Raw genomic sequence first — 27,018 nt, 5'->3', positions numbered from 1 at the left:
AAATTTAGCCATGCTTAGAGGAGACCCACTGAAAATCAATGAGATTGGCTGGCCATCATTTAACTTGTCCCACTGATCTCAGTGGATCTACTCTAAGCATGGATAAGCCTGTATTCAACACATTATATTATTCTGACCTTATGTACTTTTTATTATTTTCTATTAGCTATTAAGCTGGGAACACAAGATTGGGAGAGTGCTCTTAAAACACCATTTACTTTTGAGTAGTGCAAACTAAGTCACAGAGTAGATCCACTGAAATCAAAGGACTTAAGTCAGTCAAAACTAAGTTATGATTTCAATGGGTCTACCCTGAGTATAACTTACTCAGACACTGCCCTGTGTATATTAGTATATAACTCATGCAATATGAATACAGCGAGCAACTAAAATGAAATAAGCATTTAAAGAAAATTTAGGCTTACATTTATAACATTCCTTTTGTATTAATAAAAACCATATTATATGTGCAGTGGGACATAATGATATTTGTCAGGGGTTCAGGAGCAGAGGCGAGGGCAAGGGAGGAAACAGAGAGCGAGGGGGAGGAGGCAGAAGAAAGGATGAGTGACGACGACGACCCGAGATCTCCGAGTCTGTCCAGTGAATCAGAAGATTCACAAAGAGGAGCACCAGTGGCAAGGGCAAGGGGGGAGACTAGGGGGACACCCCAGGAAGAAAGAGCCAGAGGGGACTCAGAGGGGAGCAGTTGGAGATCGGGACCTACGTCACCGCCAGAGAGTAGGGAAGAGGAAGAGCGCCTGGGAACTAGCGCTGGCAGCTCACAACAGGAGGGAGGGCACGAGTCAGGAGTGGCCACACCTTCATCGGGGAGCGAAGTGACGGTTAGACGGAAAGTGGAAGGTTGGGCGCGCGCGCCAAGTTCAAATGCACAGGAAGGTGGCGCAGTAGGCAGCCCGGAAAGAGAGCCAGGTCCTAAAGCCCGGCGCAAGGAGACAGGGGAGTCAGGGGGGTCAGCGTCAGAAGAATCCCGGAAGGGAGAGACCCAGGGGGGCAGAGGGACCCAGAGGAGAACTGTCAGGCGGAAAAGGTGGAGCAGGGCTAGGATATTAAGTTGGTGCGCAAGGGGCGGAGACTCAGAAGGAGCTTCGCCGACCTAAGCATAAGGCGTAGGGTTGCACGCAGCAGCTCAAGAATGGAGACTGTAACTCAATAAAGACTTTTAATCAACAACCGCTGGCTAGCGTGATCCTCTGTGAGCTAGGATCTGGAAGTAACCCTGACAGTAAGCTCCTTCTCTTCAAATTGTGGACATCCACGACCTCGCGGAGAGGAGGGAAAGCGGGTGCCTACAAGAAAGCTCACGAACGGTAGACAATATGACGGCCGAACAGCAAATAACGGAACTCAGAGACGCGGTTTCACGACTGACTGCCGAGGCGGTGGCGTCCAGGAAGAGAGAGGAGGACGCAGCGGCCGCCTACAGGGATCTCCAGGTCAGGTTGGACGTGCTTACGAAGCAGGGGCAACAGACACCCAAATCAGAGGGGATTGGGTTGGGGAGACGCACAGGCAGTCTGGTCTCGCACTTCGATGGGAATTTGCAACAGTACCCCAATTTTAGAGCAGACGTAATGTGTGCACTACAACTACTGCACAAAGACTTTAGAGATGAACAAGAGAAAGTGGGGTTCATCATGTCCCATTTGCATGGAGACGCTAAAGCATGGCTGCGCAATTTGTGGAGGGATAAGGATCCTGCGCTCCAAAATGCGGACGCCTTTATTAAAGCGATGGATGGCTGTTTTTTATCAAGCATTGACGTGGATCTTGCCCGAAGGGAGGTGCACGGACTAAGACAAGGGAGGGCCAGCGTACGGCAATATCATGCCCGCTTTTTCGCTTTGGTCAGTGCCCTGGAATGGGACAGAGATTCGGCTCCCGTCAGAGACCTTTTTTGGGAGGGCTTGAACAGCTCGGTGAAAGATGAGATTGCGAGGGGGGAGAGACCCCGGACCACGCAGGAGATCGTTCAGAGGGCGCTGGCAGTGCGGCTGGAAGAACGTCCGTGGAGCAGGGACGAAGGGCGCAGCGGGCGCGAACCAGCCAGGGGCTCCTCCTTCCTTCCCAGAGAAGCAGCGCGTGCGCAATCCACGCCCCCAACAGGGGGAGGGGTGGAACCGATGGAGGTTGGGAGTGCAAGGGCTCAGTCAGCAGCCAGAGCCCTAGCACCGGCAGCAGTGAAAGCGAAGCCTCCTAGAGGGAACAGGAAGTGTTACATCTGCGAGGATCCAGGCCATTTGGCGAAAGAGTGTCCCCGGAGGCTCCACAAGCACACTGCAGCCTCAGCAATGGTGACTGCAGCAACGCAGCAAGGAGAACCACAGCAGGGAAACGACGATGTCTGGCTGGAAGAGGAGGCACTGGGGCCCAGCCAGACGTGTCAGTGAAGCAGTCCCCAGAGATTTTACCGCCCATGGACCCCCTCCCGCCCAAGCCAGTAGTGAGGCTCACCGCATCGCTCCAGCTACCCAATGGAATCACCATGGACGTGCCAATCACCGTCGACTCGGGAAGCAATGCAGACTTCATAGGGCAGGACTTTGTCGACCGGCACGCTATACAGTTGCTGCCTGCCGCGCTGCCACTGCAGGTTGTCACGGTGGATGGCAGGGAGCTGTTAGGGGGGCAAGTGGTGAAGCAGACGCCACCTATGGTGCTGCGGCTTGGAAATCACAAGGAGATTATCAGCTTCAACGTCACTCAACTCTCAGACACGCCTATCGTATTGGGCATGAGTTGGCTGGACAGGCACAGCCCGACGCTGGCTTGGTACCAGAGGCAGCTGACCTTCGGTTCTTCCTTTTGTGCTGAACACTGCATCATGCCCCAGCAAGAAGGGGAGCAAGAGGAGTCACAGCTGCTGCTCGGCACGCTGCAAGCGATTCCCCACAAGTACGCAGAATTTTTGGAGGTTTTCTGCGAGAAGGAGGCAGACAAGCTACCCCCCCACAGACCATATGACTGCAAGATTGACCTGCTGCCGGGGGCGGCGCTGCCCAAAGGGAAGCTGTATTCCATGTCTGAAGACGAACTGCAGGAACTCAAGGAGTTCATTGATCATAATTTGAAACGCGGTTTCATCCGAGAGTCCCAGGCAGCGGGGGGCAGTCCTGTATTCTTTGTGAAGAAGCGAGACACGCCCCAGAAAAGGCTCGTGGTGGACTACCGCATTTTGAACAGTGTCACCAAGCCGTCGGACTTCCCCATGCCCCGAATCGACGACCTCCTCGCGAAAGTACGCAAGGGCAGCGTGTTCACCAAGTTGGACCTGCGAGGGGCGTACAACCTGATTCGCATGCGGGAAGGAGATGAGTGGAAGACAGCCATGTTCACACCCCTGGGCACCTACGAATATAGAGTTATGCCTTTTGGATTGCAAAATGGCTCCCACGTTTTTCAAGCTTTCATGCATCACGTGTTGGCGGGGCTCCTCTACAAGACGTGCGTCTGTTTCTTGGATGACATCCTGATCTTTTCGGAATCGCAGCAGGAGCATGACAGACACGTCAGGGAAGTGCTGAGCAGGCTCCAGCAACATAGGCTTTACGCCAAGCTGGAGAAGTGCCAATTCGACGTGACGGAGGTGGATTTCCTGGGATACAGGTTGTCTGACAAGGGGCTCGCCATGGACAGCGCCAAGGTTCGAGCGGTGTTGGATTGGAAAAGCCCACGCAACCGGAAGGAGGTCCAACGATTTGTCGGCTTCGCGAACTTCTATCGCAAGTTCATCAAAGGCTTCGCTATGCAGACTGCAGCCATTACAGACACGCTCAGTTCCAAGAAAAAGAAGTTCATCTGGACAGCGCAGGCGGAGCAGTCCTTTCAGGCACTCAAGCGTCTTTTCGCCTCGGAGGAACAGCTGCTTCATGTCGATCCTAGCAGGCCGATGAGAGTTGAAACAGACGCCTCGGACAGGGCCGTCGGAGCAGTCCTGCTGCAGAAGGACCCGCAGGGGGTTTGGAGGCCCGGAGCGTTTTACTCCAGGAAGCTCAGCAAGTCCGAACAGAATTACACCATCTGGGACAGGGAGTTGCTGGCTATTCATGCAGCGTTCAAAGCATGGAGGCACTTCCTGATTGGAGCCAAGCACACGGTGCAGGTCTGCACGGACCACAAGAATCTGGAGCACTGGCGCACGGCACAGTTCCTGAACCAGAGGCAGATACGTTGGGCTGAGTTCTTTGCGAATTTCGACTTCCGAATAGAGTATGTCCCGGGGGACACCAACATCATGGCGGACGCGCTATCCCGTAAGCCACAGTATCTGGAGGACGCCACGCCAGCGGCCGCCATGCACATCTTCGCGCCAACAGTGTGGGCGTGCGCTGCGGCGACAGTGGACCTGGAGGCGGTGCGACAAGCGTTGCAGAATGACTCTTTCGCGCAAGCAAAGATGGCTGAGATGCGAAGGGGCACGGCAGCGACCAACGGGTTCCAGCTGAGAGATGGATTGCTCATCCGCAAAGGGGCCATCTACGTGCCGGGAGACGAACTTCGCGCCAAGGTACTGCATCAGCTGCACGACGCGCCCACTGCCGGGCACTTTGGCAAGGAGAAGACGGTGGAATTAGTCGCCAGGGATTTCTGGTGGCCCGGAATGAGAGGGGAGGTCGCGGACTACGTGGCGAGGTGCGACACCTGCCAGAGGGCCAAACCAGTGCACAGACCGCCGGCTGGACTGTTGGAACCGCTGCAAACTCCGGTCGAGCCATGGGAGAGAGTCGCCCTGGACTTTGTCACGGATCTGCCCAGCTCGAGGGGCAAGACGGCCGTGCTGGTGGTGGTGGACTTGTTCTCCAAGATGGCGCATTTCATCCCGTGTGCGAAGGTGGCCACGGCGGAACAAACCGCCAAACTGTTCATAGACCACGTGTTCAAGGTTCACGGTCTGCCACGGTCTATTCTGTCCGACCGCGGGCGGCAGTTCATCTCGAACTTCTGGCAGAAACTGATGGGCTTCCTAAACGTCAAGATCAACCTGGCGTCGGCGAGACACCCGCAGACCAACGGGCAAGCGGAGCGGGTCAATGCCATCATGCAGCAGTACCTGAGATGCTATGCGAATCAACAGCCTGCGACGTGGGTGGATTACCTGCCGCTCGCCGAGTTCGCCTACAACAACACGAAGCACGTGTCCACGGGGGTCACGCCGTTCTTCGCCAACAACGGGAGGCACCCCAGAACCTTCCCGGGACTGGAAAGACTGGTGGAGGGGGAGCCGCAGACAGCAGATGCGTTCGCGTCGGAGTTGCAAGAGGTTCACGATCAGCTGCGGCGGCACCTGGAGCTGGCCAAACACGCATACAAGGTGCAGGCAGACAAACACAGAAGGGTTGGCGAAGAGATCCAGGTGGGAGACTGGGTCTGGTTAGCAGCCCACGCAGTGCCGGCCAGGTCGTTGGCCAAGAAGAAACTAGGGCATAAGCAACTGGGGCCCTACCAAGTCGAAGAGCAGGTCAACCCGGTGGCTTTCAGGCTGGTGCTTCCGGAGGGTTCCAGAATGCATCCGGTGTTCCACAGATCGGTGCTCACTCCCTACAAGGCACCGCACAGGTTTCAGGAACCCGGCACGGCGCCGAGTCCGCTCCGAGAGGGAACCAGGCAACGGGGAGTGGCACAGGAGGTGCGCCTCAACGAAGTCACGGAGATTTTGGACTCCAGATGGGGGGAAGAGGGGGTAGAATACCTTCTCGCTAAGGAGGGCACCCCGGCCAATGCCAACAGCTGGGTGCCGGGCTACGCTCTAGATGAACCTCTGCTCAAGGAAGAGTTTCATGCCCTCTTTCCCCATAGGCCAATGCCGGCGGACTTTTTCGACGACTGGCTTTTCACGCCCACGCTTTCAGCCAGCACGTTCCGGGGGTTCGACTCGGATGAGGAACCGACACGAGACGCCCGTTCCCCGGAGGGGTCACCCTCGGGATCTGCCTCAGAACCCTCGTATTGGTGGGATGATCGACCAGAGGAGCAGTGGCGCAGGAAGTGGCTGGAGGGTCCAGGACGAGCTACGCCTACAGAAGGAAGCGAGGGAGAGACCGACATGGACTTTTTCGGGGACAACCAGGGTCTCGAGCACGGCGGCACGGAGATGGAAGCAGAGGTGACCGTCGTTGACGAGAGCAGGGAGGAAGAACCGGGAGTCTGCGGATGGAGGCCGGCCACGGGAAGCGAACTGTACCCGACATTCGTCCCTTTGACACTGCAGCACCCAGTTCCCGCACCGGAGGGAGGGGAGGGGGGAAGGGGGGGCTTTGAGGGGGGGATGGATGTCAGGGGTTCAGGAGCAGAGGCGAGGGCAAGGGAGGAAACAGAGAGCGAGGGGGAGGAGGCAGAAGAAAGGATGAGTGACGACGACGACCCGAGATCTCCGAGTCTGTCCAGTGAATCAGAAGATTCACAAAGAGGAGCACCAGTGGCAAGGGCAAGGGGGGAGACTAGGGGGACACCCCAGGAAGAAAGAGCCAGAGGGGACTCAGAGGGGAGCAGTTGGAGATCGGGACCTACGTCACCGCCAGAGAGTAGGGAAGAGGAAGAGCGCCTGGGAACTAGCGCTGGCAGCTCACAACAGGAGGGAGGGCACGAGTCAGGAGTGGCCACACCTTCATCGGGGAGCGAAGTGACGGTTAGACGGAAAGTGGAAGGTTGGGCGCGCGCGCCAAGTTCAAATGCACAGGAAGGTGGCGCAGTAGGCAGCCCGGAAAGAGAGCCAGGTCCTAAAGCCCGGCGCAAGGAGACAGGGGAGTCAGGGGGGTCAGCGTCAGAAGAATCCCGGAAGGGAGAGACCCAGGGGGGCAGAGGGACCCAGAGGAGAACTGTCAGGCGGAAAAGGTGGAGCAGGGCTAGGATATTAAGTTGGTGCGCAAGGGGCGGAGACTCAGAAGGAGCTTCGCCGACCTAAGCATAAGGCGTAGGGTTGCACGCAGCAGCTCAAGAATGGAGACTGTAACTCAATAAAGACTTTTAATCAACAACCGCTGGCTAGCGTGATCCTCTGTGAGCTAGGATCTGGAAGTAACCCTGACAATATTAATCAATGTTTACAGATTAAAGGTCAATAAGGTCTATAGCTTTACATTATCTAACCAGCTTCTATTAGGGTTTTGTTATGTAATGGCATGTGTCTTGCAAGCTTTTGCATGCTAACTTGAAAGTATGGGTTTTATCCAACACTCCAAAAGCAAAGCTCCTCTTCTCCCCCTGTGCACCCCAAAAATCTACCCCAGAATGGGAAGAGAGGTCAGGGAAGTTCAATTGAGCATGTAAGAACATGTTGCATAAGCAGAACAGCAGCACTGAATACAACCCAAAGTATTAGTGTTCATGGGGCTTGCTCACTAATAAATTTAAGGTTGCATTTTTACCCATTAAGATTATACTGTGAGCTCTCTGGATACAGCTATTAATATGCTGGTGAACTTGCTGAGGCCCAGTTAGAACATGGGGTAAAAGAGGCTACAAATAATATAGCTATTATACAACAGACTCTTCCTCCTAATATGATCCCATATTGCAATATTAAAGAAAAAAGCAATTAGTGAGGAAGATATTATTAATTTTCAACATACATCATGTGCAAAATGCAAAACAAATATATAGTTAATGTTAATACTTGGCTTAAGAGAGAATTTTCATGTATCACATAGGTGTCCACAAGGTTGGTTTCTTTTTGATTAATTTTTGTTAGAAATTCAATTTCCATTGTTTGCCTTTAATTGAAAAGGATCAACTACTACTGACTTTAGTGAAAACCAGGTCACATTACATAGTATCTGTGTATCTTCCTCACCACTATAAACATATAAAGTATGAAGTGGAGAAGTTGCATCATCAAACATGTGGTGGATGTGCATCATGTAACCGCAGCCAATTGCGGCTCCATGGTGAAAATCTTCAGCATGTCCCCAGTATCTCATCATGTGCATCTCCTCTTTAGACTTTATATAGTTTACAAAAGCAACAATAGGAAAACGCCCATGTTCCAGCAGTACTGCCAAACTGACTTGCACTCATAATGCACCTCAGCAATGCAACCCAGTTGAACATATAATACCAAAACATAAATTATCTGAAACAAAAAAAGGGTTCTAACCACTTTATCCTCCTGGAGAGCATATCCATGAAAGCAAGTAAGAAAGAACAAGAAAAGAGAAAAGAGAAAAAGAAAGTTACTTCTATTCTGAAACCTCCCCCCACCAGTAATATCTGTTAGTATATAGACTGCAAAGAAACTATCATTATAAAAGCTGTATGAAATATATATTGCCAAGAGCTGTGTGTGTCTTAATAGAAATGAGTACAATAGCTCCCAGCAGTAACATCTAATATCTCAGTCCTCCAGAAACATCAGTATCACTGAAGATTCTACACTACACAGAAATTGCAGACTACAAGGAGTCAAAACCATCTAGGCATAATTCTAGGATGCAGTACTGGTCATAGAATCAAACTTTCTACGAAAGTTACCTTTCATATAAAAAAACAAAACATAGAAAGATTCCAGACATTACAGTTATGAAGATACGGTGAAAGTCTGCAGTCAATACCTGCTGAAATCTCATAAATGAGGGTGCATGTCTAAATAATTTTTCCAAAGTTTAGGAGAGGGTCTTTGGTAACCTACAGGCTTCTTGCCCATCCACTAGCCTAACAAAACAAGTGTTATAAATTATACAAAGTTGCTTGATTCTCACAATTTATATCGAATGAAGAATTTAGGTATATTGAAGAATATGGAATACAATTTTAGACGGCAGTCCTATACTCCAGCTCTACAATTCTATGATTCAATGCTCCCACTGTCTACATCTCTCCCTTCTTTGCTAGTTCGAGCAAATTTTAGTTTATGCGGAGTTTAATTCAGGCAAACTATGATTTTCCATAAAACCATATCTGAAAACCATGGTTTGAAATTTGCTTTCCACCCATCATATTTTGCCTATTTTGGCCTCTGTTGCAAAATACAGTGTGGGAAGTATGCAAGCCCAAAGTCCATTCATGGCATTATAGCTGAAGAAGGCTACAGTCTGGTCAACTTCCATTTCATAAGAAACCCAGAACTGGTAAAGCCTATTCTAGGCCAGTATTTGCACGTATATTCTATTCCTTTTCCTGATATGCTGTTTGTCACAACTTTTTCCTAGCTAGGGCATACCTGGAAGTGTTTTGTGGATTCTATCTGCCTGTCTTGATTTTGTGGAATTCTCCCATTTGAAGTGCTAACCCTTCATTACTAGGCAGAAGTACCTTGCTCAAACACATTGTATACCTTAAACAACTCCTATGAATACCTTAAACAACTCCTATGGCTATGCTTCTTTGCTATTAATCTGTAGGAGGGTGCAGAGTGGTCAATTTTTTCCTCTATCCTGAGTTTTTCACTATTAAAAGAGCACAAGGTTAAGATTGGGAAATCCAGTTTGCAGCTGCAGCTTCCTACTATAGGGCAGATGCTTGTCCCTACTCCTTTTTGTCAATATGATTCAGGCCTCATAGGGTTCACTTGCCTTCCAGCCTTTGGAAAATGGGCCTTAGTTCCTAGAACTCTATACTTACTCAGTTATGTGTATGGGCCTCAGCCTTCATTTCCTCCTGGGAAAAGTACATTAAAGAAACATTTTCTAAAATGATTAAATATTTTATACCACCCACAATGTGGAAAATGTACTGGGATGTTAAACTTGTGTGCTTTCACTTTGCTGCCCACTTCCTACATGCCACTACGTCACTAGCCTGAGGTCAATCAGTACACATCAGTTGAAAATTCATAAATCCTTTTGCCATTTCTATTGGGAGTATGACCTCTATTGGGAGTATGACCTATACAATGAAAATCAGTCAGAAGTGTGAAATTTGTTGTGAATTTTAGAAACACAGCATTATTGAAACAGAGACACATCATGTGGTCACATGATCAGTATAGAAAGTGCTGTTGACTTATGAACTTTGGTGAGAAGAGTCTCACACCGCAGTCTGCAAGTATGGCAGGATATTTTTCAAAAGCTGTGGTATGGTAAGCAGACGTGCACCCATCTCCTTGAATGTGTGGCAAAGTTCTTCACCCTACCCACCCTTTTCCACAGGCCACTTTGATTTGCACCCATCGACCTTCAAATTACAAAGGAGGGTGGGAGATGCAAAAAGTTCAAGAATTGGACTTTCTGCTCTTTCAGCTGGCAAGCCAGATGCATATTTGATCTAGCCAGCTTTCCTGTTGCAGCTTTGTCTATTAAAAAGGAATGGGCTGAATCAAATATGGTTGACTGCCAGCATGATTCAGAACAATAAAAGTTAGGGAGGGGAACAAGTAATAGGTGGCTGCTAACTTTGGGTTAAACTATTGAGTTATAAATGAAAAATATTATAAATATATGTAGCATTTCACCTTTTTTTACAATGTGCTATTGTTTATTAGCACTGCTGTATAGAAGGTCAAATGTGCTGTTTTGTTTTTATCATGCTCTGAGTGATTTATTTTTTGTAGAATCAATGGCTGTTGACTGACTGATAAATATTTTTGACTTTGCAAAAGTGCTAATGCTAAGATTTAACTCAATTTCCCAAGTGGTATAGCCAAAATGGTACCATCTATGGATAGCAGGAAGATCTCAAGGTCTGCAAAAGTACAGAAATATTTAGCAAAAATCCTTAAGGAGGGCAAAACCAAGACAATGGGGACTAAGCATTCAGAAGGTCCAAAATACTGATTGATTGTTGTGGTGAAACAGAAAACCAGGCAGAAGGGATAATGGAGTGGGTATTCTGTCCAAACATTGGCCTTAGCAGTTCAGGGGTTCTGACTAAAAACAAATGTTCAGGGTTGGAGAAGCAGAGCAAGGCGAAGGAGGGTGACCAAGATGATAGAGCCTGGAATCCAAGCCTTATGAGGAATGGTTGAGGGAACTGTGTATGTTTAGCCTGGTAAAGAGAAGACCAATATGATAGGTAAAGGTAAAGGGACCCCTGACCATTAGGTCCAGTCGCGGACGACTCTGGGGTTGTGGCGCTCATCTCGCTTTACTGGCCGAGGGAGCTGGCATACAGCTTCTGGGTCATGTGGCCAGCATGACTAAGCCGCTTCTGGCGAACCAGAGCAGCGCACGGAAACACTGTTTACTGCATTGTAGGGGGTAAGAACTGTTTGACAGTGGAATGGACTCCCTCGGAAGGTGGTGGACTCTCCTTCATTGGAGGTTTTTAAGAAGAGGCTGGGTGGTCATTTATCCTTTTCAGTAAGAAAACAGCTGGTGAAGAAATGGTTAATCCTCCCTCCTGCCATGTAATGCCATGATCCAGATGCCTAACCTTGTACCTCTGGCCAAGAGAAGAAATGGACTTAGTACACTAGCTTTTCAGATACTTAATCCAACCTTCTAAATAAGTTCACAAAAGCCAAAGGCCTCTCACAAAAACTTATTTGTGTACTTACCAACTCATGTGAGAGGAAAGACAGTTCTTTAATTTAATCTCCTACCCTTAAAAGCCATGAGCGAAACAGCTGGTCTGCAACTATCAGGTTATTTAAAAAATATCTGATATGCATTTCTACCTAGAAGCCAACCATGTTAAGTTCAAATGGACTTAGTCCTTTGTAAGTTGGTATAAGATTCTTGGCTTAATCCATGGTTTCTGAACAAAGGCTGCAATTATGATGCAGAAAGGGTCTTTACAGACACTAATTCTTCCACGTTATCACTTAAAAATTAAGACAAAACAATATGATGTGGCCCTCACAGATCTGGAATAACATATATTCTCAAAGTAATAGCAATAAACAATACCAGAATAAAATATCAGGAATACTCATTGTAATATATTTTCTTACCTTGTTTGAGCGTAACGACACTCTTCCTCCACAACGTGCACAGAATTTAGTTTGGCAATATGAACAATTATGGCCACAGCCATCGGCAAATTTCGTTTTGTGGCAGATACCACAGGTTGGAGCATCACCCTTCTGCTCCTGGTGTTGCTGTGATTCTTCACCCATCTTTTTCACCTGTTCTTTATACATTTCAAACTGTTGATGCAATTTCCTGCAGAAGCAAACAGTAGAAGATTTATAATACAAAGTCAGCAATAAAGAAAATAGGTCTGTCAGTGATTACATTTTAAATATTTAAATATTTTATTAACCAACTAATCACATTATTATAGCACACACTGCATCAACATATTAGGATTAGTTGGATAGTATTTCCTCATAGTAGTCTAATTGAACTAGATAAAACATTCTGAGCCAAATATACCTGTGCAACTCTATGAGACTTAGATATAAGAATTCAGCATGCAGTTTAGGAAGAAGACTAATGGTAACTCCTTTTCATGACACAGCACAAAGCATAGACTACCACTGAGCTACAGCCCTTGCCCATAGGTAGGTACACTGTTGAGGGTCCCACTCTCATCTGCTCTGGGTGGCAAAACAGAACAGTCAGACTGCTGAAGCATTGGTTCCAGTTTGCTGAACTTCTGCCCATCCTGTAACCCTTAAAAATAACAGGAATAATTTCTGAATTGGGAGGTGGCAACCTGAGCATTAAAAAGAGCAAGGGAATGGAGTTTGCAAGTATATGCCAGTGCCTGTTGCTTCACTACTAACCCACAACAGACAAGCACAAGGAATAGTGGATTTGGTATTTTGAGCTTTTAAAACTATATTAGGTACATAATGTACATAAAGGAAAAAGGCATAAAATCCATTGAAACAATAATATTTCACTAATGTGAAAATTATAAACAATTTTTAAACTAATAACAGCCTTCTGAAGGCAACTGCATATTATGAAATCAGACCAAATAACTGGAAGAGGAACTGGAAGAAGAAAATGAATTGTTTTGGCAGACCTGCCTGCTTGCCCTTTTTGTTCACAATGTTCAGTACTGAATAAAGTTCGTCTTTGTTTACTAATCTTGCAAATCTGGCTCCCTGCCAATATGCCATCCAGCAAGTGCTTTGTAAGTACAATGTTTAGTGTGGGACTCAAAAGCAAATGTGTAGAAGAGAACCATATGGTCAATTAAAATTGTGAGACCAATGCTAAGTTACATATTATTCTTTATATATTTATGGTGTAACTATGATTTGCACTTATTACTGTAAGCTTCATCAGAATGCATACATCTGTTTTGATCTCTTCATTAAAGTCGTTTCATTGCTTACTTTTTCAGCTAGAGACACCATGAGAATTCTTTACCTATTTCAAAACAGAATTTATCTTGTCCGGCTGATAATACTTACCTGCATTACATATCTAATGCTGTTTACCTTTATAATTAGTATCTATCTCTCATTGATATTTACAAACTTAGCCATGCTATAAATCTTAACCAGTTGACTTAATGAATTTCATCACATCTTGACTTATATTTGACTTGAAACTTTACTTGTCCATAGAATCCAAAAAAGCATTAATCAGCAATTTCTTTTAAAATCAATTAAGAAGGTACGCTTAAAAAAATTCAGCATGCACAAATTTTACTTCATATGCACAACTTTGTACCTTCCCCCCACAACATGCTTTCAGTAAGCTATACTTTTAGAGTATTCATAAAGTGGTTAACCCACTGTAAAAGGGTCACAATATTTAAAAACTGATGGTGCAAAAATAACAAAATTAAGCATTAGTGCATTTATGAAAAGTCTGTCATTTCAGCTAATATATTATGTACAGCAAATAAGAGCCATCTGTTTGAAGCCAAAAAATCTGTTACTACTGAGAAGATATTACCCACACTAGTAAATGCAGAATTAACTGTCTGTAAGACTTCATCTCACGTGACAAAAATAAACAAGTGCCAAATAATAGATCAGTCTACCTTAACTCAGAAATATAACACCCCTGGACATTACAGTATCAGGATTAGAATGAGTTCATTCCACATCATTTACAACATTCATGAGAATGTTCAATTATTAAATAACTTGTATCCTTTTACTGCTGCAACAGTATTGTTCTTACTTGATGGCTTTCCTTTTTAATGAATAGGAGATAAGCATGGACAATGCTGGGTGTGCTAGCATAGTCAGGGATCAGGAGTGTTTACCACTCCATCATCTAATCTTACGCTGTTCAGAGCTGTGTATGTGTGACCAGGGGGGTGGGGCGGGGGGAGGCCTGGAGTAATACATGTTGCTTTAGCCAATTATGCCCTGCACTTGTACAGTTGGTGATGCAATGATTTTAGTACAGCAGATTAAAATTGTTTCTATAATTAAAACAAAGTTTAAAATATAGGGCAGAGGCACTGGCAGCAAACAATAATACACAGAGAGAATTATTTGACAACAGGGGGCAAAACATGATAAAGCCAAGCTCTCATATAGTGAGGGAGATAGGAAAATAAACTTAGATCAGGGATAAATGTCTTCCCTTGCTACATATTGAAACAGCAACTCCCAATCACAGATACAATTATACCACAAGTACAATTCAAGCATTTACCAAGCCACTGAAAGTCTTTACATTGTGTGGGGAAAGATGCATCTCATCACCTCCACCACATAAGAAGAGTTTGGATTTGATATCCCGCCTTTCACTCCCCTTCAGGAGTCTCAAAGCGGCTAACTTTTTCCTTTCCCTTCCTCCCCCACAACAAACACTCTGTGAGGTGAGTGGGGCTGAGAGACTTCAAAGAAGTGTGACTGGCCCAAGGTCACCCAGCAGCTGCATGTGAAGGAGCGGAGATGCGAACCCGGTTCCCCAGATTACGAGACTACCGCTCTTAACCACTACACCACACTGGCTCTCACACATAGACAGTACCATGTATGAACCAGACACTCTATACAGAGACCCAACTGTGCAGATGGACAATTCACATGATCTTCAACAATCATGGTCAGGGATGGTAGAAGTTGTAGTCAAATAACATCTGAAGACCACAGGTTCCCTACTCCTACTCTAGCAGCTACCAAGCACAAGCCTCACACATTATAGGTAAAAGATGAAGGACCCATGGACAGTTAAGTCCAGTCAAAGTCGACTATAGGATTGCGGCGCTCATCTCGCTTTCAGGCCGAGGGAGCCGGCATTTGTCCACAGACAGCTTTCCAGGTCATGTGGCCAGCATGACGAAACCACTTCTGACACAACGGAACACCATGATGGAAACCAGAGCGCACAGAAACACCGTTTACCTTCCTGCCACGGCAATACCTATTTATCTACTTGCATTGCTGTGCTTTTGAACTGCTAGGTTGGCAGCAGCTGAGACAGAGCAATGGGAGCTCACCCCATCGCGCAGATTCAGACCGCTGACCTTCTGATAAGCAAGTGGTTTAGATCACAGCACCACCAGCTCCCATAACACATTACAGTATAAGACACTGCTATTAAGGGTATTGGGGGAACACACCCAAAATGAGGATAAACTATTAATTTCATTTATTAAAAGAATGCAAACTTGTTACCCAGGTAGAATAGCATCTGCTTTGCTTGCAGAAAGTCCTAGATTTGATCCCCAGCATCTCCAGGTAGGGCTGGGGATGTTTCCTGTCTGCAACCATGGAAAGTCATTGCCCATCAGCATAAATGCTGAGCCAGATGAGCCAGTGGCCCTAAGTCAGTTTAATGTAGCTTCCTATGTTCCTGCCTGACTTTTTAATTACAGCCAGTTCTGGGGGTGGCACCAGAAAATTGGAGCAAAACAAGATTTAGTTGGCACGTAATTGATTCTGTTAACCCTTCTGCCTTCTACCCTACCAGTTCTAATGGGCACCAGCCACTACAGTTCCAGAATATGTATCACTTTAAACTTGCTTAAATTAAAGCACAAAGGTGCTCTTGCCCTACAGCCTGTTTAACAGAGTCTCCATCCCTGGTGGTTCCCATCCCTAGTAGATTTGTGGTCCCAGTCCCTGGTACACACTGTCTCTATTCCCATCCTTTTTAATGAATTTATTTAGGTATGCAACACACAAGAAAGAGAAAAAATGGGAAGAAAAAATAATCCTCCCAATGGCCCACCCCACACAGTGTTAACAGTCCATGAGTAGTTCACAGAAGTTCTTTATTGAAGTCTACTATAGTGCTTATATGAAGTCCAATATTGTCCAGTGGCAGGAGATGTGAACAAGCAAGAAGACCAATACATACCCTTCCATCAACCATGTCATGGAGGTCTATTTTCCCTTTTCATTAGATTCTGCAGGAGCCTTTTCAAAACTTTTGTTAGTATGAGTTGAAAGTATTACCATTGAGAATGAGGTACATGACATCTCCAGGAATACACATATAAATGTACCCATAGAATGAAGGAATCTACACAGATACAGAAACCCAACCAAGGGGGCACTTCCCGACCGTCACTATTTTCAGGAGGGATTCAATCAAATGCTGGTAAATTAAGGTTGCTCAATTAAAGCTGATTTGGAATTCTTGTGCCACAAACCTGCTCCCCCAAAAGATTGGACTTTGAAAAAAACACACCAAAACTTTAGAATAGTTTCTAATTTTCCACATGAGTGGCTTCAGATAGCATTAAGTGTTTCATTACAGCCTCACAGTACCACCCCTTTTTTGCTTTGTTTGGATACGTAATGAGTAATAGATTGGGACTGTGAATATGTTAAAAGAAAGAATACAAAATCATATGGATGGGAAAGAGTTGCAAGGATTGACTTTTTATTATAATAGTTAATTTAAAATGTTCATCTTTCTATGAATTTGTCTTGTTGATTATTTGGAATTCTTCTCAGATATGTCCATATATTCTGTAACCACTCTTTTAATGTTGGAGCCGTTTTTTTTCTTTCCAAAGCTGACCAATGCATAATCTTGTTCCTGGTAATAAACTAGCAACCAATTTTAAGTCGGTATTTTTCACTTCTGTTTTTAATATACACAAAAGGGTATTCTTAGAGCTTCTTGACATATTAAATCCTCTAATTTCCTGAACTGTGTTGAGAACCAAATTCCAGATTTGGTTTGTTGTTGTTTTTTACACAACTCCAGAAAATATGAAGATAGCCAGCCCTTAATCTCCTACATCTCCAACAAAATAAGTTTATCTTAATTTATGGGGTGTAAGATACCACTGATTGGTGGGTTTTTAAAAACTTTCATTTAGATTAGTGCTTATTGTTTTTGATACTGTTTTAAAAATCCATATCCACTATGTTCGTCTTATGGTCAAACTTTCAGGCAGTTGACCACATGCAGCATCTTTTGTTGGAACCAGATTTGTAAGTTTATAGTAGAATACAGTTGATTCTCTGTAAACCCATTTATTAGTGTGGATGTTAAGGGTGATAAACTCAGTGCCATTTTCTATGGCAGGGAAAGACTTTCTGAGATACAAAAAGTGATGGGGAAATGCACTGTAATGTGTAGGATAACATTGCTTTGACACAATGGCATCTAACCTCCCTGCAACCAAATAAGAATGAATGCTCATTAAATAGCCATTCTGCTCTTAATCTCCCCACAAACAAAGCAGCACAAATTTCAATAAACTGATGATCCAGAAACACGCAGACATACAGGGTTCTAATATTTACTAAGCTGGTAAGAGTGTTCAAGTGACTGAATACAGGCTTGCCCCTCTCCTCTCTACAAACCAGAGAAAGTTCCATATGTTCCAGGTACTACATATAATACACTACAGCTTGTGAAGTTCAGTTAGAACTTTTGATAAGATATTACAGGAAAATATCTGTTTCCAACCAAAATAATAAATGTATTTGATATTAAATCACAAGATTCAGAAGCCCAACCCTGTGCAGATTTACTCAGAAGTGAGTCCTGCAAAGTTCAATGGGGAGTTTACCCCGAAGTAAGTGTGCATGGGATTGCCACCTAAAAAGTACTAAACTGAAGCAGAATAAATCACATAAATGAATACAGTGTGCAGCTGGTAGAGAAGAGCTTACAGTAATGTGTAATGCGGGTGGCTCACACTAATAGCCTGGTTGTGAAAATAAATACACAAGAGTGTTCTTGTTTTCATAAATGAACTGTGGGAGGGCGTATGATGACATAACACCAACGCATATTAGGCATGGTCAATGAACATGGCCCAAGATAATATGGGTAAGCTACTGGCACAGCTGAAAGATATAATTAAACACATATAGTATCTTCCTTTCACTGTTAGCAACACATGTATTTCCACAGCTAATACTGACAACACTGGATAATACTACTAGTCCCCACTCTGGCTTTTTATTGAGGAAATCCCATAGAAGTACCATCAGCAATGATGTCTCAGAGCTGAGACTCTAAATGTATAGGTTAGGCCTAGAAGCCAGAATAGAAAACATATACATTTTTTTGGCAAAGTGATAGGCACCATTGTGAGCCAAGAAAAGAAAGCCAGGAGGAATCTCATTATATTACACTGAATAGAATTGTCTTGACTAATCAGAACACAACAATGCCATCTCGCAGGGGGTCGACCTGGCTTGTGTGACGGAGACCTGGGTGCGCGAAGGGGCAACAGTTACCTTACGAGAGATGGCGCCCCCGGGTTTCTCTGTCCTCCACCAGTCGCGGACTGTGGGCCGGGGGGGAGGGGTGGCATTATTAATCCGGGAAGATTGTCCTTTCAGGGCTCTACCATCGCCATCGATCCCCGGCATCGAATGTGTTGGCCTAGTGTGGGGCTCCGAGGAGAGCTTGGCTGTCTGGCTGGTGTACCGGCCACCTAGCGCACCAGCAGCCACCCTGTCAGGCCTATTGGAGGCGGTGGCCGGCTGGGCCTTGGAGTTCCCTAACCTATTGGTATTGGGGGACTTCAACATCCATGCTGATGCCACTCCCTCCTCACAGGCTCTGGACCTGGTGTCTTCCATGGCGACACTAGGGCTCTCCCAGTTTGTTTCGGGCCCCACACATCAAGCAGGCCACACGCTGGATTTGATCTTTGGCGTCGGTATAGATGTGATCATGTCTCCTTCGACGAAGGTGCCATGGTCTGATCACTACGCTCTGAAAGCCAGGATTGACTTTCCACCCCCACCCTGCTTAGGTGGCGAGCCAATTTGGGCTCGCCCGCAGAGGCTGATGGACCCTGAGAGATTCCGTCAAGCCTTGCGGGACCTTGCTCCCCCTGGCGACTCATTGACTGAGCTTGTTGAGGGCTGGAATGCCCAGCTCCTGGCAGCCATCGATGAGATCGCACCTAAGCGCCCTCTGCGACCCCGCAGAAACCGGGCTCCCTGGGTTACCGAGGAGCTCCGGAAAATGAAGCGGGACCTCAGACGGCTAGAGCGAGTATGGCGGGGTGCCCGTGACGGAGCCTCAAGAACATCTTATAGGGCTTTTATGAAAACCTACGAGATGGCGGTGAAGGCTGCTAAGAAGTCATACTTCTCGGCCTCCATTGCATCCGCTAGCTCTCGCCCAGCGCAATTATTTAGCATAATCAGGTCTTTAACGTCCCTTGAGGGACAGCCAAATTTAAATAACAAATTGACACACGGCTGTGAGGCATTTGCGAGCTTTTTTGCGGAGAAGGTCTTGTCGCTCCGCCATGACCTCCCTGCCAATTTGGATACAATAAAGGAACTGGAGGCCCCTCGACTGTCCTCGGGTCCAGTATTGGACCACTTTGACCAGATATCCCCAGCCGATGTGGACAGACTCCTCTGAGCTGGAAAGCCCACCACCTGTCCTCTCGACCCGTGCCCGTCTTGGCTGATTAGAGCGTGTCCAGACGAGGTGCGGGCCCTCCTGGGGGATATCATCAATTTGTCCCTTGGCACGGGGACATTCCCAGGGGAACTGAAGGAGGCAGTGGTGCGCCCGCTCTTAAAGAAAACATCATTAGATCCTTTAGATCTATCCAATTACCGCCCGGTTTCGAATCTTCCATTCCTGGGTAAGGTGATTGAGAGAGCGGTTGCTGAACAGCTTGGTGGGTTTCTGGATGAAACATCGGCTCTGGATCCATTCCAGTCCAGCTTCCGCGCTGGTCATGGGACCGAGACGGCTCTGGTCGCCCTAACAGATGACCTTCGTAGACAGCTGGATCGAGGCGGGTCGGGGCTGCTGATTCTTCTAGATCTATCAGCAGCTTTCGACATGGTCGATCACGAACTTCTGGACCACCGCCTTGCCGACGTGGGGATCCAGGGCACAGTCCTTCAATGGCTGCGCTCGTTTCTCTCTGGTCGGGGACAGAGGGTGGCGCTTGGGGGGGAATTGTCATCGCGCCACTCCTTGGTGTGTGGAGTACCTCAGGGTGCGATACTCTCCCCGATGCTTTTCAACATATTTATGCACCCCCTCGCCCAGCTTGTTCGGAGTTTTGGGCTGGGTTGTCATCAGTATGCCGATGACACCCAACTCTATCTGTTGATGGATGGCCATCCTGACTCGGCCTCAGACACACTGACCAGATGTTTGGAAGCTGTGGCTGGATGGTTACGTGGGAGCCGGTTGAAGCTAAATCCTTCGAAGACAGAGGTCCTGTGGCTGGGACGGGGCGATATGGGATTGGGGGGGCAACTCCCATCTCTTGCGGGGGCGCAATTAGTGCCAGCACCGTCCGTTAAGAGCTTGGGTGTAATCTTCGACACCTCCCTTTCCATGGAGGCGCAGATTGCAGCTATAACAAAGGCGGCATTTTTCCATCTCCGCCAAGCTAAGCAGTTGGCTCCTTACCTCTCTCGCCCTGACCTAGCCACTGTGAGCCACGCGACGGTCACCTCCAAACTGGATTATTGTAAGTCGCTCTACGTGGGGCTGCCCTTGAGACTGACCCAGAAACTCCAGCGGGTGCAGAATGCTGCAGCGAGACTCCTTACGAGGTCTTCGCTGCGAGATCACATTCACCCGGTGCTATACCAGCTGCACTGGCTCCCAGTGGAGTACAGGATCAGGTTTAAGGTGCTGGTTTTAACCTTTAAAGCCCTATATGGCCTAGGACCCTCGTACCTACGGGACCGCCTCTCCTGGTATGCCCCACAGAGAAACCTACGGTCTTCAAATAAAAACATCTTGAAGGTCCCAGGCCACAGAGAAGTTAGGCTGGCCTCAACTAGAGCCAGGGCTTTTTCGGCTGTGGCTCCGATCTGGTGGAACACTCTGTCACAAGAGACCAAGGCCCTGCGGGACTTGACATCCTTCCGCAGGGCCTGCAAGACAGAGCTGTTCCACCAGGCCTTTGGCCAGGGCACAGCCTGACTCCCTCCCTCGGCAATCTTCGCAGAGCTCTGGCCCAATGGTTGCTAGTGGCTTGAATTAATTAATTTTTATAATGAATGATTTTAGAATGTTGTTTATGTTGTACTTTTGTACTGTTTATTGTTGTTAGCCGCCCTGAGCCCGGCTTCGGCTGGGGAGGGCGGGATATAAATAAAATTTATTATTATTATTATTATTATTATTTGGTTACTGACCCACAGACATATGGCTCCAACTCTCTGCTTTCACAATAGCTTTGGGAGTCTGGTCTGCATAAGTCTAATATCATAATATTGTTATGCACATATGTGGGACTACTTCAAGCTTTTTAAGTTCACACTTAAACACACAACATGATATTCCAAATTTATAAAGTTTTCTACTCTACTTTCTTTCCCAGATCCTTTCTTTGAAGAAAGAAAGCTCCCCCCCCCAACCACCACCCATGGGGGGAAATATGGGATCTCCATATATTTTCCCATTCAGGACAAAAAGCAGCTGAAGCGGCATATTGAAGAGAAAAATGGTTCACCACTCAAAATCCCCACTTCAAGTCACCTGCAGCTACTTTGCATTAACAAAAACTCTGATGAGAAAATCAGCCGGGGAACTACAAGAACAACCATAACAGGGCCTTAAAGCTTTGAATATTAACAATAAGGTGGTATATATTATTCCTTTAGTTTGGAACATACATGCAACACCACAATAACAGAACCTTGGCTAGAATGTATACCACAAAATAGGAAAGGTACGATTAGCCCAAGAGGATGCCCATGTGGTTAAAGATCAGAGGCAAGAAGGTTTCCTTGAGAATTCCAAATAATAAAAACATAATCCACAAACCAGTTGCTGGTAGCTATATATTCTTCTCTATTTAGTATAATTATTCATGTTGTTCGTTGACCTTAGCCCTTTTCAAACAATGTTCACTGAATACATGGAACAGAAGCAGAATACTCATGCCTGGCCTCCACACATCCAAGAAATGAATAGAACACATGCATGTACAAGTTGAACATGTGTAGTCTCTTTCTATGACATTATAAACCTTACAAAAATACATCTCAGATCCTGCATGCAGAACTTAAACATGTATAACTGGATATACACAGACTCTGTTCGGACTTCCAGCTTAAACATACAGAGATCAGGGACAGGACAGGAGGCACAATACTGCACTCCTCTCCATATGTGTGATTATCACCTTAGCAGATCATGGTCTAGTGGTTCTTTTGGAAGTACATGGGCTCATCATGAGAATCCCAACAGCCATGGCCCCATGAAGAATCCAAAAATGCAGATAGGTGTGACAATCCATTTTATTTATACATAAAAATAAGAGCAACTGCACATAGCTGAGCCAGCCCACCCAGGAAACAAGGTGAGGCAACCGCCTCAGATGGCAGTATTCACAGGGACAGCAGATCCCAACACAGATGTTTACTGTGCCCCACCTTGTTACTGATGTAGATCTTCACTCTCCCCTTCTTCCCTCGTGGGGAGGGAGGTGGGAGTTTATGGTTCGCCTCAGGTGCCAAAATGTCTTGGCCCTGCCCTCGTACATAGCATAATATTCAGAGGACAAAGCTAAAATGGGTTAACTCTGCTTGTCATTGGTTCTGGCTCCACCTACTGTTGGTTGGTTGCCTTACATGCTACCAGTTTCAAGAGGCACTAGTAACCACTACATAAACCTGTTTATATCACATCAGCTCATACAAGATTCAGATTTTAGTCATTTAGAATTCTTAACAGAGAAACAAATAAGATTACGTGTTTATCTAACTCCACAATTAATCCATATGGCATTAAGAACAACTAATTTCAAGGGAACTTCCAAGTTGCTTAGGAATGTGGTTTTATAAAACAAACTGGAAATACCAGACACGCTAAAATGCTTTTCTAAAGAAAGAATTAACACCCTGTGATTGTTGAGTAGTTAATAGCAACCCATAGTTAGTCTCATATTTCTGAATATTTTAATTCTACAGTTTTAGCAATCTGAAGCAACATACATCAGGGCAAACTTAGGTCTTTCAAATTTTAGTGAGACCCTGTGTAAGGCCACATTTCACCTTCAGTTCTGTTAAATTCACGACATCATAGTTGCGACATCCTGTGGCGCCTCCTAGGCTTGGTGTCCAGTGTGGCAGAACCGGTTGCACTGCCCCAAATCTGCCTCTGCAGATACATTTGCTTACAGCTCTGGTTTAATATACCTGAACTATCGTCGTAATGTATGTTTTGTTTCACAGCTCTGATGGAAGCTGTTGGTATACCCCCAATTTCATCTTAATTCATGAGCACTTGGCACATGAAGGAAGAGATGGACTATTCTGCTCCGAACAAGAGGTGTAGGGATTATTCTGTTGGGAAGGTTGGGGGATTAGGGCGGGGGGGGGGGAGAGTTTGAATGTTAAAGTTAATCCCTGTTGGAATTAATGGCATCTTTATTTTGTGCTGATGGAATATGATAATAACACTGAAATTACGATGATGCATAATAGATCTATTGCCTGGTATATGCTGTGTAATTTTAAATTAATCTTATAGTGCCACACTTAGCTGAAATAACTTGCAACGTAAATGACCTGAGTACACCAAATAAAAGAAGAGGGATATGGTCTGCTTTAAAGTGAGTTAACCCAGACCTTTTTTTTTTTTTTTACAAGATACACATTAAATAAATAAAAAAGAGAAACACAATACTGATACAAAATCCCTCTTCCAATGCAGAGGTGGAGATTGGTACACTTCATGAGGTACTTCCAAAGGTACAGGGTCAGCAAATTTGAAATAAAGTCATAAAAATGTTTTAAAGATAGCACATTGCTGTACATGTGCCCAGACAGACTATATGGAATTAATCACAACACATTCAACCTTTGCTAGTGGGAATGCAATTTCCTAGGCTCTCTAGTACACACATGTGGTGGTTCAACCTCAAAATTATTCCCTTTTGGGAGAAAATTTTTCAACCAATTAATTTAAATGATTGGGCAATCGCTACAACCAGACCCAAAATAAGCCCTATTATCTTATTTTACCCCTCAGATTAATAACATAACCAATAATGACTTCATCCCCCATTTATTAACTGCAGCTACATTAGTGATTGCAAAAAAATGGGAAAACTTTAAATGCAAATCTTTTTGAGGCCTGGATTTCCTAGGTATGAGATATCTTGCTTTGAACAAATTAACCATTTCACAAAACGAATATTGATCAAGTGGAAGAATCACACCTTCTATACGACATGGTATCCTTTTATTGACTTTGTTAAGACAATCGAACATGCTTTTCATCCTTCATCAACTCATGGAAACTTATGGAGAGACATTTTCATTTGATTGCCGTTCTTGAAACATCTAAAACTACAGCCATAACCACTATTTTTCTTTCTTTTCTGTGCAGTTACTAAGCTCTGTTTTCCTTGCATGGGTATGTTTTGTTATTTGAAATTAAGAATCAATTAAAAAAAAAGAACAGACCTTAAGGAATGGCAAAAGTTAGAAGGGTAGTTCAGTGATAAAGTTATAATAAATTTATAGAAAACAAATAAATTCAGTATGAAAAAAAATCACTAAAAGATATTCATAGGCTTTCAAAAGAATAACTTTGCATTAAATAAATAACATTAAATTGAGGCTTCTCCACTGCATAGCAAGAAAACTAACAGAATTTTTATCTGTCTCAGTCAAACAATAAGTACACTACCTGCATGTAGGACTCTGATTCACAGCCTGGATTTTTAACTATAAAAAAATATTTAAATACAATAATCAAGTTGCAAAGCCCAAGTAATAATACCATACAATCAACCATGTTCAGGAAGATCCAAGGAAAACTCTCACACACCAGTAGAGGTGTGATGGGGAAAACATTTTGTTCCATTTCTCTTTAGCCTTTGTATTACTAGCAGATAAATAAATAATATTGATGCTTCAGAATAGTTATTTGGTTGACATAAGGGAGAGAGAGAGCCATTTAAATAAACTTAAAAGTAATACTCAATATACCCTTATATGTTCAGTTTTTAATATCCTTGATGTATAATTCTCTAACACTAGATTAAGCTTAAGTCTGAGTCTCCGAACTTTGCCATTTCTGTCACAACCATCACATCTTTAAATTAAAAAATGAGCCATTTTTTCATATGGTCTCATTAAGGGAAATCCATTTATGCATGATGGTAAACACAGAAGACAATATCTGCCTTGCAACTTGACAGATATTGTAAAGGAATGACACAGTGATGATGTAGGTAAATATGTGTACATAAATATCAGGGGCATTCACACAACTGATCTGAAAACTCAAGCTCTTCATGCATATCAGTCATCTTAATTTTGAAGGAGTTCTGCGCATGAAGTTCATGAAAGAAGCTGGTCCCCTACAGAGCAGGAAGCATTCCTAACCAACCAAACCTGAAGCCAGGTTCAATTTCCTTTTGCCAATTAAAGATTGAAAAGCAGCATCAGTTATATAGCTAATCCTATAGATGCTAACTGAGCAGTAAGTCACAATGAGTTCAGCAAGATTTACTACCCAGCAAGCATGCACAGGATTGCAGCCTCAATTTGAAAGATGTTCTTATAAGGATGTTATATATTATTTAAACATACTCTGTGGTATGTTTTAATGCTATAGCAGTACTTAGTCTACAGATAGCGGCTTACTTACGTCTGGGGCTCCTTTTCATTTTGTTGTTTTTGCTGTGGCTGAAGAACGTTATTTACCAGCTCAGTGATCCCACTAAAGGGAAACCACCTGTTTAAATAAGCAAATAATGTGACTGAATAACCAAATAAAATCACACTAGCATAAATGCTTTCTTACCCAATAATAATAGTCATATAAAGGCAGAAAAGCTAAAGCCAATGGGAATGTTCACTGCAATTAAGTCAGCCACTAATAGGATGTAAGGGGAAATAAAGTTTTACATTTAAATAGTCCAGAAGCAGGTAGCAAGAAACTACATCCAGCTAATATGTGGATGAAGTAAGAAGCCGCAAGCAGCTCTTACAAGCCAATCAGAAAGCAGATGACTACCAGCAGCCTATCAGATATTAGTGAAACCTAATACCATCAAAAGGTGCAGAAAGCAGAATATGGCAAAGGTAGAGAAGTCAAGCCCACTACACTTTTAAGATTTTTTTACTTACTGTGTCGCTTGTGGTTTTTGTTCTTCTTTCACCCTAAAAAAATAAGTTTGTGCAGCTGAGTGCAGTGTACTAGAACACAAATCCTATCTGCAGTCCTCACCCTCTCACTCGACAGACAACAGAAAGAATGCTGTCATTTCCCTGTTCACTTGCCAAAACTTGTATCCAGACAAGTTTTCCACTAGGCTAATGATATTATTACAATATCACAATCATCTTCAGATGAAGGGTGGTATACAAATTTAATAAATAAAATAAAATAAAATAAAAAACACCTAAAATTCTTAATTACTGTTGTGACATTTCATAATGAAAATTAATTATTTTAATTAGCTATGTGACCTAGTCACTATAAACAATAAAAAGGGCTACAAATAAAAATATTTTTAAAAATTTAATGAAACAGAACAAATTGCAAGTATTTTGCATCTCTTCACATATTTGTAGAAGAGTTAATCACTCTGTTTCTCTGTAAAGTAAATACATTAAGTTTGTAATGAAATGCTTGGCTCAAACTGCTTTCTACCTGTGATGATCCTTGTTGCAATAATCATCAGAAGCACACAACAGTGTACAAATCCTAAGAGCAAGTAGATAAAAGCTAAATTTCATCCTCCACATGAAATCTAATCAAACAAGTGTGAACAAGACTAGTTAACACATTCCCTAGTTTAACAAAGCATTCTAAAATCTAACAGACA

The 27,018-nt window shown here is 44.6% G+C and overlaps 1 protein-coding gene across 18 annotated transcripts in view; it reads right to left on the bottom strand.

Moving 5' to 3' along the window:
• The window catches only part of RIMS2 (regulating synaptic membrane exocytosis 2), a 372,071-nt gene that overhangs the window by 302,500 nt on the left and 42,553 nt on the right, over positions 1–27,018 (bottom strand). For 8 of the 18 annotated variants that reach the window (XM_082235402.1, XM_082235412.1, XM_082235422.1 and 5 more), the window contains exons 2-5: positions 26,318–26,350; positions 25,836–25,922; positions 11,846–12,056; positions 8,114–8,125 (exon numbers count right to left, since the gene is read on the bottom strand). In XM_082235402.1, coding sequence (XP_082091528.1) covers positions 8,114–8,125; positions 11,846–12,056; positions 25,836–25,922; positions 26,318–26,350 — 343 coding nt within the window. The remainder of the gene's footprint in view (positions 1–8,113; positions 8,126–11,845; positions 12,057–25,835; positions 25,923–26,317; positions 26,351–27,018) is intronic. The other 10 variants (XM_082235413.1, XM_082235420.1, XM_082235403.1 and 7 more) reach the window with 3 other exon arrangements.

The sequence above is a fragment of the Podarcis vaucheri genome, assembly GCF_965113315.1.
Source record: "Podarcis vaucheri genome assembly, chromosome: 8".
NCBI lineage: Eukaryota > Metazoa > Chordata > Lepidosauria > Squamata > Lacertidae > Podarcis > Podarcis vaucheri.
Note: the sequence above shows the minus strand (reverse complement) of the source record. Positions and strands in the feature narration are given on the sequence as shown.